The sequence below is a fragment of the Accipiter gentilis genome, chromosome 8, assembly GCF_929443795.1.
Source record: "Accipiter gentilis chromosome 8, bAccGen1.1, whole genome shotgun sequence".
Lineage (NCBI taxonomy): Eukaryota > Metazoa > Chordata > Aves > Accipitriformes > Accipitridae > Astur > Astur gentilis.
In genome coordinates, this window is record NC_064887.1 from 13,983,316 (window position 1) to 14,001,679 (window position 18,364).

Below are 18,364 nucleotides of genomic sequence, written 5' to 3' on the forward strand. Positions count from 1 at the left end.
GTGCTGGCACTGCTGTGTGTGGAGGTAGACTGGCTGGATGTGCCAGCACTTCCGACAGGATTCAACAAGGGACCAAACTGCTCAGCATCTGCGGATGCCACCAGGAGCGAAACCAAGCTACGGAGCGTGAATGCAATCCCTTGCTGGGTCTCTGCGAAGAGCAGCTGCTGACACCCACGCAGGACTTAGCACTGAGCAACTTAAACGTACATTGAGTGCAGCCAGATTGTACAGGAGCTGGCTGCAAGTCAACACCGCATCTGAGAAGAATTTCATGGCCGATTTCAAAAGGACATGTTTTGGAGTTTGAAACTCCTTTTATTCTCCTGCAGAACAAAGAGGTGGCAGAAAGTATGATGGTCAGGAATGTCCCCTTCAAACATTACAATTGTCTGGCATCCTAGTCAGCAACTTGGAGATGAAAATGCAGCAATAGCTCAGAAAAACAGGCTTTAGCAAAGCTGTCATGGGTCCATCTAAATGTGTGCAAACTCCATGCCACACATGCATGAAAGACTAAGCATGGAGAAGCAGAGAGGAAGCTCACTTCTGAGTAGAGAAGCAAGGCTTTCACCAAGCATTTGAGAGGAGCTGAATAATCAGCAGATGCAATCTACGTGGTGTACACAGCCAGCACGAACGCTTCTTCTGTCACTACTGTGAAGGGAAAAGACAGCTCCCCTTCTTCGAGTACGACCTGCATGACACTCACTGCGTGGGATGGACATGAAACTCATCACTCAGAAAACCTCGGTGCTACATTACATTTCCTAGGGAACACACAGAAGTATTACTGGCTACAAACATCATTCCTCTTCGCTTAAATGCAGCTCTCTCTTCCTCAGTATAGGAGAATAAATTGGTCTTGTTTTTATTGAAGTCCAGTCATGAAAAATAACTGGAACAGCCTGGACAATCTCTGGCCAAAACAACCTGTGGGGTGTTAAAGAAAAAAATTTCTTCAATGAAAGTGAGTTCTTGTACAACAAAACCAGTGCCGCTATAAAACACATGTTGCCCAAAGGTCATCATAAAACCAGAATCAATTCAACAAGCTTGCAAATACCAATGCACAGAAACACACAACCTTGCAAAGTTACTGCTGTTTGAAAGCTTTTAGGTCAGTCGCAGCATTTCATACTCTGACACTTCAGATGACAAGAAACAAATTAACAAGTCGGTGCTATTCATCTCATTAACGGTATGATATCAAAGTTATTCTTTCGAAGGGTATTAAGTGTTAAAGTAGTTTCTAAAAATCTTTGGAAACTATTCTGTATATCAAAGGTGTAATTTTACTTTAAAACATAAGTACTTAGGAGAAAGAGCTTAAGCTCCCTCATTTGATTAATGTACTTTGCTCCAAGATGATGGAGCCTACAGAACCTTCTCACATAAATCTGTGGAAACACAGTGAATAGTTTGGTTTACGGAATCTGCTCCTCTACATCAGAATGCTTATAACATGAAACAGAACAACTTTTATTTTATATTGGACTGTATTTTTGTGCCAATGTTTAGATTCTGAGATCATTTTTTGTAACTTAATCAAAACTAATGTTTTTTGTCTGCTTCACAGGTTGATGCAGAAGGAACACAGGAGGATGTTTTTCTGGAAATCTGCAAGACAATTGACTCTTTTCTGAAAAAGGAAGAGGCAGCATTTTCTTTTTCAACAGAAACGCAGTAACGGTGTATACACAGCCTCACCTTACGTGCACTTGACAGTCGTGATTAAAATGCTGTTCAAAGCAATACTGCTTTCTTGAGAGGTATCTGGACTTTGTGCATGTGGTATGTTATTTTAGATGAAATCTTTGTTCTGACAATACACTCAATAGAAAGTCGTCTGTATGCTAACTCTACACTAAGAACTGTATATTGTTTTCTTGGTTGTTTGCTCTTCATGGGTTAAAAGCAGCATGGTGAAAAGCAGCTCTGGTTTGTATTTCATGATCTCATACATTTATTTGATTGGAAATCAGACAGTGCCTGGCCAGCAGTGAGCTCTTCAACCATCATTCACCATTTAGCATATTAACTTTAAGATTACTGCACACAAGTTTCCTATTGGTTATTATTTTCTTCTAATTAACAGTATTAACTTTTGTGATGTCACTTAGCTTGTTCTTGGGCTTTAGTGACTAAAATCTGTTCTCAGTTACACGCAGCTGCAAGACAGCTAGAATTAGTCAAGCCAAAAGTTTAGATAAACTTTTCACACATCCCCAGAACAGTATTACAACAAGAAGAAAAATTAATTGAAGGTGAAGATACAGTTGAATATTGTGGAAGTCTGTCAATCCATTATCATGGAGTAGACACCACTGAGACAGCCTTGTCTTCTGCTGGGAACTGTAGGACCTTATAAATGATGACGTCCCAGTTTTGTGAGCTGAAGTGAAAATAATGATTGTATTGTACAGTTAAACGTGCTACCCAGTAATTATCCATATTAACAGAAGTTTTACTATATTATAGTCTACATATAATGTTGACTATGAGCCAGAATGTATGAAGAAATCTTTAATATTTCGGAGTATTTCAAATGTAAAATTCAGGTCATCATCTTGTACTGGCATTGCCAAAACTTTGGCGGGGGGCAGGAGGGAAGGAAAAGGTCAGGGATTATTTGATTCATATTGCTTGCATCTTTAGTAAGCCATTTATCCATATTATCTGCAAAAAAGTCTGTAAAAAACATATCGTATTTCTGTTAGGTTAACCAAAATACTGTGGAGTTTCTTTGGTATTCTGATAGCTAAATAAAAGCTTGTTTGACATGCCTGTAAAGTAATTGCATCCTCTTACTGGAACTACTGGATGAATTCACAGCTGAAGTGGGTTGCATGATTGCTCTTACTGTCAAGTTGTACTTTATGCGGCAAATTTGTATTTTTAAAGTTACCTTTCTTGTAATCAAGACATAACACAAATAAAACATGTACAAAAATGAGGAGTAATGATATCTGTTACAGTATATGTGGGTTTAATCCTTTTTAAAGCACAGTACATGACTTGAAAATATAGCTCAAATCAGCATGCTTACAGAGTATGTCCTTTTTCCCTTCAGGGCAGATTCTTCTGTTCTCTTTTTCTTCCTTGGCATTTGCCCCGTAAATGCTAATTCAATTATTTTTAAGGGACTGTTTTAGATATGTTCTTATCCTTCATATCCTGGATGTTCCTTCTCTCCTGGGTCCTTTTATAGCCTACATTTTACCTCTGATGCTCTAAGAAGCGCTTCTCCAGCTCCAGACAAGTGCCATTAAGTGACCAGTAACGTCTGCAGTACAACAGCTTTAAGCAAGAGATTTTCAGAATGCATCAGCTTGAAAAGGCAGGTTTTTCTAAACCGAGCCTTGAAGCACTAGCCGCTGTCTGGTATAGTATTTTTCAAAAAAAAAAAGTAAAATATTCTGGAGTTACCATGAAGTTGCAAATCATCTGGGTAGGTTTTCTGGAGTATTTTTTATTACTTCTAATTACAATATAAGTTAAAAAAGTGTGGAGTATCATACTTGTGTGGGATGGGAACAAAGGCAACAATCATCTCCTTTTTTTTTTTTTTCTTTAAATCAAATTACAAAAATTATTTAACATACAGTTTCAGTTTAATTTTTCTTTCTGCTTCTTCTGGTCTTTTCTGTGGAACAAAACAAAAAAATTCCCATGCTTGATTGGGTGTATGTGCATTAGATATCTATTTGCATACGTTCATAATGTATGCAAGAAAAATAGCTTTATATGCATGCATATGGAAATATAAATATTTATACATATTCAATAAAAAGAGGACTTAACCAAAGACACTTCTTTCTTGGGTGATTCAGACTTGAAATTCTCCTTCTGCTTCCAATCTCATTCAAATCATAGAATAGAATCATAGAATCATTTAGGTTGGGAAAGACCTTCAAGATCAAGTCCAACCATCATCCATGCCCACTAAACCATGTCCTGAACTGCCTTGTCTGTGTGCTTTTTGAATACCTCCAGGGATGGTGACTCAACCACTTCCCTGGGCAGCCTGTTCCAATGCCTGACAACCCTCTCAGTAAAGAAATTTTTCCTAATATCCAACCTAAATCTCCCTTGCTGCAACTTGAGGCCATTTCCTCTCATCCTGTCAAAATGTACCATGGCTTTTTGTTCTTCCCAAGCTATCCTAAATTGATGACTGAATATTTTCACTAATGTACTTTCGTTATTTTCTTCCAGTAATTTTTTCAGGATATCAACAGAAAACAAATATGACCACAGATTTTCTCCCTGATAATAGATAGACCTTCACCAACTCTAGCTTCCTATACACAGCATGAATGATGTGGAAAGCATATTTTTATGGTATTAGAGAGCCTTTCAGAGCAGCATCTTTTCCAATTAAAACCTAAAATACATAATGTGAATTTTTGTGTTGTATTTTTTTTTCAGGTTCATTGAATTTAAGTACACTAGATACGTGAGATATGTTTACATACGATACTTGCTCAGTGTTTTAGTAACTGTACTGTATTACCTTCAAAACAGATTAAATGCTTAAAAAAATTTTTCTTCTGAAGCAAAAAATAACTACACCTAAAGTTATTGCAAAACTTAATACTGATCAATTTATAGCTTAGTTATTAGGTACAGCCAGCCAATTACCCTTCTTATTGCCATCTTTTTAAGTCAAATTAGTTTCTTTTCTCACCAATTACTCTGAGTATTCAAGTGTCAAAGCAACTGGAAGTCTATTACAGTTATAAAATAATCAAGTGTTTCTGAATCACAAGCTGTACATTTCAATAGAAAATATATTAACTAAAACGTCACAATAATTACAAAGCTTCTCAGACAATGGTATACAGTGTACCAAGGCTACTAAAATCTGAATTTTCTGCGATCTGAAAAAGAACAGTCTGTAAGATATGAGAAAACTAAAATGCTAATCCTGCAAAAGGCAAAGCAGATTTTAAGTAGGTGCAGAGCACCATCAGTTCCCATTGAAACGAACAGCAGAGGAAGGCGCTGAGCATCTTGCAGGTCTGCATAGTGAGTATTTGTATGACGTATTAAAATGTCCTTTTAATGTTTTCCATCTTGATTAAAAAGTCAGAACTACACAGAAAGGAAGTCACAGCAAGCATTCTATATATAAACAGACTGTATCCACATAGTTTATTTCTCACAGTTCTCCTGACAATTGAACATTATTTAAGAACATACTGTATACACAGATAAGAAGAAACATACAAAATGTTTTAAATGATGCACAACAAAATCCAGCAGTATAAAAGAATGCATGTGAACCCTTGCTCACTGCTCAGGCTAAATTTAATCACTGTTTAAATAGTAATAAAAATACAATCTTTCATGGATCTTGTGCAGACTACAAAAGAGGAAAAATTATTACCATATATATGATTTATATTAGGCAGTTTTCTTTGATGAGTTGCACTAACAACTCCAAATACAGAGGCAGAAGGCTGTGTATTTTATTTTAAAGGAGTTAATGTTGAGTATTAGAGACTTTACACAGTTACTACCACTGGCACTTTTCACCATATTTTGTACACATCACATGATCATCTTATATAACATTACATTTAAAAAATATATCTGAGTGACAATTTTATAACATTCACACACCATGAGCTGGTTAAGGAAGCAATGCCACAGTTGCTCCCTGTAGTGCTTCACTGTTGGTAAATAGAGTTCATCGTGGTTTTTAAAAAAAAAAAAAAAAAAAATTAAAAAAATTAAAAAAATTGAAGTCAATGTGATTAAGCAGCTCAGATTTAATAAAGGCCTGTAACCAACCATTGCTGAGACAGTGAGTATTTTTTAGAGTACATCCTAGAAGCAAACACTGTCATTGGTTAAAACCTTGCCTAAAGAAGTCAGTTACTGTGCTGAAAACTATTTCACAACAAAACTGCAAGCTACTAAACTGTTTTTATATAAATACTTCATCTCCTCTGGATCTCATTATAACCAAGTTCTTCAAAGCCTTTGGAATTTACTCTACCTTTAATGTGTGCTCTCATTTCTGGCTCACCCTTTTGTATGTTTTTCTTTTGTCTTTAGATTCACCACCTAAAAATGACTAATGTGGTGAAAGAAAAGTCTCCCAGTGAAACCTTCTGCACACTAGGAATGTTCAGCTGCTGTTCAGTGATCTAGAACCATGACAGCTCAAAGCTGTAGTTTGACAAGTACACCCAGGAAGCTGTCATGCTGTGAGCGACATTTCAGGGAAAGCAGAGTCTTTCCAAAATGTGCACAGAATTAACAATGGTGCCATTGTTATTTTTCAAAGAGGATAGTAAGCCCAAGATGGTAGATCTGCTTCCCATGTCATCTATTTGCTGGAAAGTAGTTTGGGTCAAGATAATTGTAACTGGTGCCCTGGGACATGCAGTAGTCTCTGTCTAAAAATGTCTCTGCTCTGTAAATAGGTTCTAACTGATGATCTTCCTTATGAATCTCTGTTTCATGCAGACTGCAAGGGAAAGAAAAAGATAACAGTTTAAAAGTCAAATATTTTCTTTAACTTTCAGAAACAGCGATCATATTAACAGATTCATACCAAATTTGGTAACAATTTATTAATAAAGTACAATTACCCCCACTATTTTAACAGTGCCAAACCTATCTGTCCACTGTATTGAGAAAAAAAAAAATTATACATCCAGAACACACTTACAAAATATATCTCCCACAAATACATGCTAAAGTATCTTCCACTTTACCCAACACAGGGCATGTGTCCTGTGCTGAAGCAAAGATTTCCAACATACACAGCAATTAAGCCACATAGAGAGATTCAAGTGAATTACAAGTAACAAGTAGAAGTGTATGCTGCTTACCAGTCAGAACAAGAATCACAAAAATCCAAGGACATTTCTTGAGGGCAGTCTTGGCAGTGCCACCGAACACCCTGGATAGGTTCAATTCCACAGTTATCACACTACAAAGCAGATGGAAGAGCATTGATAAAACAGCAACTGTATCCACTTATGTTAACAGTATACAGCAATATACCACATAAAAATATAGGTATGTAGGTCGATTACTGCTAGCCCACACAGCTGAATTATTCTCACCACAGACCATAAGGGATAAAGAAGTCCTCATACTCTAGGAGAGGCCCTCCAGAGCCCTGAGGATTGATCAATCTTGCTCTCATGTTGCTTCCCACTCCCCAAGTGCTCCATGTTGACATTATCCTCAACAAAATCAAACCTAGTACTGCCTGCAGTCACTGCTTATCCTCACATGGCTCTAAGAACTGCTGTGACAGAATACATGAATGTGATGTTTCTACAGCTCAAGTTCAACCATATGAAACGCCTAAATATAGATCCACTTCCCATGGCAGAAGAAAGCAGTAAGACTAGACCAGTAGAGCTTGTTGGGAGGCTGCTGATGAGCTGCAGATCAGGGCACAACAGGTCAGATTGATGCATTTTCAAACTCAGGAAATATAATAACATAATATAGGTGGGCTGGAACTAAAAGCAAGGTGGCTGGGAAGAAAGTGGGACAACATGTTCAGGGAAGGGAACGTGTCTATAACTAAAGCTCAGCAAGACGACAAGAACAAATCCCCTGAAAAGAATCAGGGACAACACAACAGCCGCTAAGCGCAAGAAGAGCGTGGCACGAATTGGATAAAACAAAGTACAAATCAAACACCAAGACTGGATGAAAACTCACAATGGTAGAGGGGCAGAAATGCAAAAATATTTGATAAAAAAAGGAAACCTGAGAATTGGACTTGTGGAGGCAAGGAGAACTTTTCAAAAATCTAAACTCTGAAGAGTGCTGCAGAGACAGGATTGAAAAGGAAAAAGAAACGTGGGAAACAAGCCTGTTCTCCCATAGCTTATCTTCCTTCAGAACCTGAAGTTCTCTCTCAGCATCTGTGAAACCCATTTACACAGCAGCTCATTCCTGGCCACAACTAATCCACTCAAGGTTACAAACACCTTATGAACAGATTTGTCACAGCTGTATCCCTTCCTTCCACAGATGGATTTCAGAGCTTGAGAGTTGATAATGAGGAGGGACTAAGCATACTCAGACCTGTTCTGTGAAAATATCCAGTTCAGAATACCGCTAAATACTAAAAAAAAAAAAAAAAAAAAAAAATTGGTTCCAGTTATCTCAATTTGAAAAGCAAGATATTGGAAACCCTTGACCTTAATTTCTGTGCACCAGCTTCCCTCTCCCCTGTGAAACAGAAATAATACCATGCCTTTCATTTCCTAGGAAAAAAAAAAAAGAGAGTATTTGCAAAGTGCTCTGATATTATAGCAACGTAAGCCATAAAAATCCCACAAGGGATTCAATAATTCAATATTCAAAGTTGAGTTTGAATAATGTGTAGTAAATGAGTCTGAAGGCCATGCAGAACCAGAAGTGTTCTGAATGGCTGCTCATTAGGTGAGCTCCATCCAGCCTATGCACTGAGCTAGGCAGCACTCCTGAGGGAAAATAGTACATAATCATGTAATTTCATAGCTTACTATAATGCGTAATAAAATCAAATTCAGATTGCAAAGAAACTTTCAAACTTTGAATGCTTGACACTGCATAATGCCAATTTACTTTTCAGAGTAATTTTATGTAGAAAAAGCAACTAGTTTGTTACCTAGGAGTCTGGTCTGCCTGATCAAAGTTTCGATTTTTTGGAGACGTAAACGCTAACTGGAAAAAAAAAAAACCCAACCCAAACCAACACACCACCAAAAAAAACCCCCAAAACAAACCAAACAAACACACCATGCTAACTTTAAAAAAAAAATAGCAAAAATAAAAGTGGTTTGGTGGTCTGACTACATGATTAAGTCTGTCAATGTCAACTGATGAGGCTGTCTTAATTTTCCAGTCATTTTGAACTGAACTTTAAACTGAGTAACTTTGTATTCTTATATAAATAGGTATTAGGAAATAAATCTAGCTGCATAACACTAAACAAGGTGAAGAAACTGTTCCAACATAGCAACCAGTTACACAGAAAATCCCTTGCAAACCAGAAAATACGATTTAGAGAATGCCCTTTCTTTCATGTTGCCTATTAATGGTTGATACTGGGACAACACATTATTTTAACTTAATGTTTGTTTTCTTAATTTCACATAACCATTGCTTCACGTCCTTGCTTTAACTTCTGCAAGTTATTACTTGATAGGATTGGGAAGTTGCTACAAAAAAAAATAATTATTAATCTATTACTGTTCTCATTCAAAATCTTTGTCCCTTCTTTGGCCTCAGGTGGAAGCAAAATGACTCCAGATTCATAATCAGAGAATTACCATCAATGAATCATTGTCAAAACAGAACGTAGTGTCAAATGGAATTCTATAATGATTTAACAAGGCTCTAGAGCTGTATTTTCATAACAGGAATGAGGAAAAGATAGTATGCTTATTAATTTTCATACATTATCAGTATTCAGTCAAACCTGAGCTATTGGAAAGAGTGAATTGCATGGGTTGTTTTTATTAAAGAAGATGAGGGAAAGCAGACACAATGAACAAGAACAGTGAACAAGGAACCAAACTTGCTATATTAAACAAAGCCTTTTTAGGAAATCCAAACCATGTTATCTTTGAAAACTTCTACAATCCACTGGGTAACAGAATAACATCTCTTAAACTCACCTTGAATCCCACATGCTGCACAAATCCACTTTCTGCATGCATCTGCTGGAGTTTCTGTTTCTTCAATTTTTTAAACTCTAACAGTTCTTTGTATTCAGGTAACTCTCGATATGTTATTGGAATACTCTCTTCATCCTGTTCATGGTTTAAAATAAAAATGAGAAACATTCTTTACTTTAGGAATATAATAACTAGTAAGACACATATTCCATAAATCACTATGTATGATTAATAATCTTTGAGAAAATGCTGGCAATATATTCTAACTAAGGAACATACTGGGAAATTATTTTTAAAAACATAGCACAAAACAGCGCATACAGCTAACTTACATTTTATTTTGTATTATTTGCATTAAAACAAAAAACACATTATCCTACAAAACAGGTTCTTCTGGTGAAGACCTTAGCTGTAGTATAAAGGAGAGAGCAGTGCCTAACTTTAATTCCTAGTTTTTTTCTCATGTTAAATGCCTAACTGCAATTTGCATATAATCCACTTCGTACATTGCAGGCAAAACGGCAGCTGCAGTAGAAGACTTAGCTTTTGTTTGAGACAAAGCTAGTTTATTTTAGTTTTAAGTACTTGGCAACAGATATTATACTTAGGAACTGAAATTTCAGGACAGTTTTGTCAAGTTAATTGATCTTTTTCTTTATTATTGTGTGGAATGGTATGGAATAATACTATTCTAAGGGTAGTTACAATCATTGTTCTGAAGTACTTCCGATACTGTGAAAATATTAAAAGCAAATGACACCCAAAAACTTTTTACATTTTTAAGAATTTTTGCACAAACTCAGATTTTTAAAAGACCCATAAATCAAGACAGTAGCACGCTTCCATTATACGTATTCTTTATTTGAAGGCAGTCAATCTTAACACTATTAACTTCTCACCTTTAGCTGTAAGAATAAAAAATGATGAGAAGCATCATTCCATGACTGGAAGAGTAGAAGTTTCAGAGTTAGCCAACTCCTTCATCCCTTTACTTCATGCTGTCTCTTAATAGTTTAAGAAAATAGATTTCTATTTTTCCTGAATCATGAAAGTAATCTCCCTACAGGTTGGTGCATACAACTTTGCCAGAGATTTACAACAAATAGTTCTCTCCCTTTAAAGAAAGACACCATTTGTGTTTTTTCTCATTTAATTTTCTTCAACAAAGGTTGAGGACCTTAATATTACAAGAGGACAGAAGCTCTCATTCTAATTCGGATGCCTGTTTCAAGATGGCTATTTAATTGTAGCAACTGTACTTGGTATATATCAGCTGTTTTCAAAGATGACAAGTCTTTATTGATGTAGAGCAGTTTTCAGATCCTATACTGATAAGAATGTTCAGTTATGAAAAACAACTACAAGATAGTAATCAAAATGCTTCTAATGTAGCCTACACATATAATTTCAAAATTTTTTTTTTGAATCTGTGAAGATTAAAGAATCTGTATTATTTAGTAAGTTTATTAAAGGAAGTGAGAGAAAGAGGTTTGCTCCTTAGTGTTAAATTTCTAAAGGCCTTATCAATTATTTAATAGCAATTATGTGCCTATATAAAGGACTAGACTGAAAATGTTCAGAAAAATCAAGATTAAATGACATGATTAAATTGTGTGGTGACAAGCTACATTTTCTTAATATAAAACAGGGGTTCACCTTCCATGCAAATCTCAAAAGTTTTTCTGAGAAAAACTGCCTGGCACTAAGTAACTGTATACTGAACAAATTATGCTATGATAGCTCCCTGTGTGGACACCTCATTCTGGAATAGTAAGTAGTTGTATTCTAGAATAATTAGACTACTCACAAGGTGAAGTAGCCATAACTGAAATGTAAATCCACTCTGTTGGGAATAGAGGGCGTTCACTTGGGAATAATTCATTTATACTAAAACAATTTTTCAGGAATGGTTATGCCAGTGAAGTTGACTGGTAATATCCAGGCAAAATCTTCTATCTTTACAAGGGAACAGCACCTGGTATTTCCATTGTAAAGAAGTCAAAGAAAACCTTTCCTATAATTTTCTTGCTAAGCTGCATCTCTTCACCATGCTGATGCAAACTATTTTTGTCCAAGACAATGACTGTCACTAAGAGACCTGACTTTTAACATTAGAACAGAACCCTGCACATTCATTGCGATTATAGTTTATGATCTCTTTTTTCTTCCAAATTGCTTCTATTTTGCACTGATAATGGGGATCTTTTTGGTAACTGAGCTCACCTGTGTCTTTCTACATTACTGCAAGCCAGAAATATATCCATCTGGAAATGCTGCACTAGTGAAGAAAGAAAAGATTAAGCCAAATTAAAAAAAAAGGGGGAAGAGGAGCACAACTCCACCATTATCACTGCAAAAATGTAAAACAGCAACTCCTATCCAAATTAAAATAAATCCCTGTTGATTTATGGTGCCCATATTTATTAGAGTTAGGACACCACAGCAAAACCAAAATGTTTTAGGAAAACATTCAGAACAGTTATAAATTATGTATTTAAAAACAATACAGAACAAAAGAATGTTTGCTCAAAACCAGTTCCTTTGAGATAAGTAATAGTAATCTGCATCTCTTCCAATATGCATTTTTCTTTCCAGGCCTTTTAGGGTTCTTATTGGAATATGCAAAGTTATCAGGAATGTCTGTAGATGAACCAAAAGACCATCAGCAAGAGAATACAGAACATGAGTGAAGATGGGATTTAAGACTGAGTAACAGATGAGCAAATTTCATAATTTAAGGAAGATTATGCAGTGCATGTAAAAAAGTCGATAAAGAAAATGAATGGACTTATACTGGGTGGCCTTAATACTTCTGTTATGCAACAGAAGTATTGTGTGTGCTCTTCACACACAAGATGTCACTAAGCTCAAACACAAAAAATAAAAATAAAAATTAACAAGTCAGGTTCTTCAGTCTAAGCACAGTAAAGCCACAGCGAGTCAAACCAGCCGTGAAACTTGTCTAGCATCCTAACGGTAGGATATAGTCCCTCTGATTCTATATGGAAGTGGGAAAGACATATGTCTAAATTCTTGTAGTGTTATTGCATGTGATAAATTAGGAAAGTGGAACACTACCTGATGTAATAATACATTGGGGTAGGATATCTACTAGAATTTGCCTCTAAAAACACATAAATTTGCTTGTTGATTCACAACAGGGTCTGTTCACACTTTGAAGCAGATTTTAAAAGAAATCAATAATTAATTCAGCCAGTGGAGGAAGACAAAAAGCAACGATGCCAATAGCATTCAAATCTTACCAGAGCTCTATGTAACTTTTCTAACATCTTCAACCAGAATCATAACTACATAGTTTATATGATTTTTAAACTCATCTCATGTCAGATCACTTTTTGAAACCATGCAGCTAAAACTTTTTAGAGCTGTTCCAAGACAAAACCATTTATTAATTCTTTTACATACTTCCTTTTTTATTTGATCTAAATTTTGTGCAACTGGAGACCTTTATATTTATAATATAAATATATTCGTAATACAAAATGGCTCATGAATCTTGCCACAATGTAATACTTACTTGATGGTGTTTATTTTATGACAAAGATGCTTAATCCTCATATTATTCATTAAACAAGGTTAAAATGGCAGAAAGCAAGACATTCTCTGATTGATTTAAATGACATACCGATACTTCCTCTTCTGCTGCAGTATCCATATGGCTGTGAAAACTGGATCTGTCATCATCTTCATCCATATAAACTGGAGGTTCATGAGATGTCATGAAAGTTGAAGGTTTGAAAAGATGTTTATTTAAAGGATGCTGCCGTCTACTTGATGACTACAGTGAAAAAATGATATATTTTTAAAAACATTCCTTGGCTATTATTTAAGTAATGCTCATCGATAAAACCTTGCCAGAAATTTGCCCTTTTGCACTAAACAGTCTATCGTCTCTCCAATTATTTTTACTTAAACCTCTACATCAGAGCCTCATACAGCTAGAGTTTTTCTCCCCCATAACAAGTGAAATCAGATGAACAGTGCAACACTTCTTTGGTAAGAACACAGTAAGGGTGAGCCCTTACCATAAAAACCCTACCATCTAAATAGATGAGACTGGTAACAATAGAAAAACAGAAAATAAAACTGTTACAATTTTTAAGACCGAGAACCAAGGTGCAAAGATATTAAAAGAAGAGTCATGAATGGTGTGAGTATGAGCCTAAACAAAGAAGTAGTTTTGCAAAGGTCCAAGATTCAAGAGACCAGTCCATACTTGACACTTATCATCAACTTCTTAGATTTTCTAAGGCACAAATTAGTGCAAGTCTAGGCTAATTGTCCAGATTTCTTTCCTAGCCCAGGGAGAGAAAAGGTAATTCATTCCACCATAAAAGAGGTTTCTCAGAGTTAGAAAGAATTGGTCTCTGAAGGTTCTTTTTCATTGTCAATGACTGGAAAAGGAACCTAAAAAATGTTAGATGAGATAAATTACTCCATTAGTATATATCTAAAACCATTCAACTTTAATGCTGTCTGAAGCTATAGAATGCATGGCAGTTTTATAATAGATTACTTAAAGGCACTCAGCCCCTACTACTTATTCCCCATGGAAGAATATTAAATATCAGAGAAGAAAAATTTAGGGTGAATGAAACTGACTCGACTTTTTACTTAGCTACTTTGCAGACCAGCATTTTGACACCTTAAGTGTCAAATCTTACACTCCTCAATTTAAAGAAAACAGTGTGAATCAAAAACCATCAGTATGAAAAGCGGGGTTTTTTTAATAATCATTAAAGACAGAATTGTCTTACACTGTGTCTAGCTTCCGTCATACAGATAAAGCATAGAGGGATCCAACCTCTAAAGAGAGATCTAGCATTATTTTACCGTTGTGCACAGTTTAAAAAGGCAAAGATCACACACATTATCTTAGATGGAACGTAGCTATGCAGACAAAAGTATAACAAGGAATTGAGATTAGCTCTGTTCACTCTTAAGGGAAGATATAAAGTCTGTAGTTAACAATTGGAAGCTGGTATCTCAGATCTGCAGAAGAACTACAGTGCACAAAATAAATATGAACATTTTGTTCTAACACTAATGTACTATCCATTGTGTTGAATTTTTCCACTTTCTGCCTTATGATCACTGACTTCCTGTGTTTTGCTGCTTTTCTGATTTCCTTTAAGGTTTCACACCCCCGCCCCCAACTTCCATTTGTAAGGTTAGATGGCATTTCAGCTTGAGATGACATGGTGATTTAAGTTCTCTGTTAATAGAAAACAGATCTGCATTCAATACTAGATCTGGAAATCAAGAAAGGAAAACTCTGTCTATGCTTAAGTAGTAGTGCTGTCATGCATACTGTTATGACCTAGGAATTTAACTGAGGATTTGAATTCTCTTTTTAACATGATTCTACTTCTGGTGAAGAATGAACTAAAATACTACATAAAAGCAGACAGTTAAAAAATAATTTTTCCTGTGGGAAATGTATCTTCTAGATTAACCTTAAAAGCAGGTGCACTAATGATATTATATAAGCATTAAATTGAAAATGATAAGCCGTAATTGAAGAACCGAATGCTAGAGTCCTAATCTCTGATTCAGTTTTACTTTCACCAGTAGCAGATAATGGTTATTCAGGAAAATAAACTGATTCATCCTGTTTAATTTCCTGTATCACTTATCAGAAGAGACATTATGTCATATGAGGCAATATATACAGTAACTTCAACAAGATGTTCAACAACTGAATAGGCTTCTCACCTCCCCAGTAACCATTTTAAAAAAGCATCCTGGGCTATCCCCATGGAGGAATGCAAGTACCTTCTTGTGAAGCATCCCTTTTGAGACAATTATTTACATTAAATATATCTATGGTTTTTATTCCCATAGATATTGCTTTAAGTATCAGAACCCAAATTTCATACTTCTGTTACTGGCAATAACGCAGATACTGCGGTTTATAGCATATGTGCATACTCAATATCAAAATAAGAATGAGCACAGCACAAGCATGACCCAGGCTTCCAATGCCCCTTGCATTTCCTTTCTGCCACATTGTTATCTTCATTGGAGACTTGGGAATAACTACAGCCTGGTACAGTGCTGTCAATCTGTGCTCTAAGTAGACAGCTATATTAGCAGACTGAGAGCTCAATTCCCCCACATACGCTATTTGTTTGATTTTTTCATCTGCTGTACATCTTATGTGGGATACAAATATAAAATGGAGACACTACTTCAATACAAACCAGGGCACAATGACCTTACTCTTATGACCTGGTAATAAGGATATGGATCATACTGTGAAAACAGACCTAAGCATTAGATTTGTTCTACACATAAGCTTAAGAAAAATCTGTAGGATGGCAGCATTACCATTGTAGTATGAGAATGTTAAGAATTTAATAAAAAATATGTTTCACTTCTTGGTTATACTGTGTTTGTATGAAGAGCAGTGGGGTTAAAGAATTTTATGGATCACTGTTCAAATTCGTGAAAAATATGGTTAAAATGTCACACAGGTACTGATTAAGTATTCCCACTATTTATCAAATACAGTGATCTGCTGCCTGGCAGCATTGCTCACATTCTGTAGTAACAGTCTTTCCAAATAAAACTAAGAGGAAAGAAGACATGTGACTAAGGTAATTTAAAATGGTGAGGTGACATAAAGAACTCAAAGGATTACAGTTTTCAGAACTAAATTTTAAAACCCTTTTGAAATTAGCCCCTTAGTATTGTAAACTGTCGATGTTTCCAGCTGGTTTTTTGGTTCTTCTGCCAGAAAGTGCTTTTCCAATAGACAAGGTGGCAGTCATGTCTGCACCTTCCATGCATCTGTTTATACAGAATAGTAGATTAAAATCCTGGTGAAAGTAAAATGGCATTACCATGATGGATGGCAAAATGGAAAGCCTCTGATACGAGCACTTATTGTTTGCAGTAACTTAAGAAAATAGTAGGAGACAACTGGAGGTGTGCAACATTTTAAATCATTATAGATGAGCTGTGGTAGATCTTTCTATTGGGTCTCTCTGGCAGTAACTTTTGTTCCCCACCTTTCAAGGGACTAAATCTGCAAAATTGCCTTTTTGCAGAATCCATGTAAGGCTTACTCTATTCTTAATTAGAAAACATCATGGACACCTGGACGCAAAAAAATTTATGTTACTCTACAAAATGTCATTGTAACAAGTTTTAAAGAACTCTCTTAAACACAACACTAGCAAAAAAGCCCAAACGCAACAAACAAAACCCCCACAAAATCTGAGACTGCCCTCTTCAAATGTCTAGGTTCCTCATTAGTACCCAAGAGTACCACATTATGTATATCAAGATATATGAGTGGTCTGCACAAATCTAGTCTTTTCTTTTGCAAATTAAGAAGATTTGTCAGGACCATATTCTTTTTTAATCCATTCCAGGATCAGGAAAAGCACCGAATTTTAACGGTCATTTATATGACCGTTCTCTTTTAACCTTCATATATATTGCAATTCAAAATAAAACATGACTTTACAGTCTTAAGCCTATGCTTGTGCTAGTTCAGGATGCTCTGTGGTTTTGTTAATTAGAAGATAATTGTACAATATGAATTATAGGGCTCCTTATCCTCTTCTAACAGGGTTCTGATTATCCTCTTCTAGATCAATTACAGTAAACTTACAAATGAGGAAAAAGTACCACAAGACCAATCATTCAACCCTGTTAGTTCAGCCTGCGATCCAACTGTTATGTTCTCTTTTCTGACACTTCATGTCCCCAAGATTTGATAGAGATGTAATTAACAGATGTTGATGTGAAACTAGAATAACACCCAACTCAGTCTACAGTGCTAATGGCAAAAGAAAAAGATTATTAAGTAAGAAGTACATGCAAGGTGGAACTAGTTAGTAAGAAAGCACTAATCAAGACTTAAATCTATTGAAAAGAGTAATGATTTAGATTCAATTTGCATGTAAATGCAAACAGAAATACAGCATTTCTGCTGTAATATTGTCTCACCTTTTTGGAATATAAATACAAGTTTGGAGTTCTTCCTGGAACTGGAATACCAGCTTTAGTCAGTTTAATAAAATATTTTTGCACTCTACTGGCAACCTAGAAAAAAACAACATGCAACAATTAAATGTCAAATGAAATGTAACAGGCCTTCCCTTCAAAGTCTTGCCAGCATTGCTACATTGATTCAGACTATAAGGACAAGAAATCCTCATTTTCTACTTTGCAACAACTACTCTAACCATTACCTATCTTCCAATGCTGCATTTGTAATATTTCCAGACACTTTGAAAGCTTTCATGGAAAAAAACCTGCCATTGTTTCAAAGTACAGAGAAAATCCAGCAAAAATTGTGATAGAAAGGAAAGAATTTTAATAGTTTGTTGCCTGCTGAAGCTAAACTTACTCTTCCTTAACAGTGACAGATAAATTACGCATAGTTAGCATAGAGAAAGTACTTCTACATTTTATTTTTGAAATAAGTAAGCATATATTTTACTTTTTTCAGGTATGGAGAAATATACCTATAAGTATATAAGATATGATCACAGATGAGGTAATCTTGTACATGGAAATACTTGAGTATACTTTTACCTGAAAGCACACAACTGAAATAGGAGAAAGTAAAATACTGTAAACACAGAACACCAGTATTTTTTATTTCTGGTCAAAATGGAGAAATTATGTCATTTTAGGGGAAAAATCCCAACAAGTTAGGTGCAGAAATATTTGGCATCTCC

At 35.6% G+C, this 18,364-nt stretch overlaps 2 protein-coding genes across 8 annotated transcripts in view; one reads left to right on the plus strand and one right to left on the minus strand.

Moving 5' to 3' along the window:
• AK5 (adenylate kinase 5) overlaps positions 1-3,928 on the plus strand; it is a 99,642-nt gene extending 95,714 nt beyond the window's left edge. The window contains exon 14 of the mRNA XM_049808586.1: positions 1,580-3,928. Within this exon, the coding sequence (XP_049664543.1) occupies positions 1,580-1,690 (111 nt within the window). The 3' untranslated portion in view covers positions 1,691-3,928. The remainder of the gene's footprint in view (positions 1-1,579) is intronic.
• Positions 3,929-3,968: 40 nt separating this feature from the next.
• Positions 3,969-18,364, minus strand: part of ZZZ3 (zinc finger ZZ-type containing 3) — a 63,252-nt gene continuing 48,856 nt past the window's right edge. For all 7 annotated transcript variants that reach the window (XM_049808583.1, XM_049808577.1, XM_049808582.1 and 4 more), the window contains exons 9-13: positions 17,628-17,723; positions 13,294-13,446; positions 9,648-9,782; positions 6,849-6,949; positions 3,969-6,481 (exon numbers count right to left, since the gene is read on the minus strand). In XM_049808583.1, the coding sequence (XP_049664540.1) occupies positions 6,337-6,481; positions 6,849-6,949; positions 9,648-9,782; positions 13,294-13,446; positions 17,628-17,723 (630 nt within the window). In that variant the 3' untranslated portion in view covers positions 3,969-6,336. The remainder of the gene's footprint in view (positions 6,482-6,848; positions 6,950-9,647; positions 9,783-13,293; positions 13,447-17,627; positions 17,724-18,364) is intronic.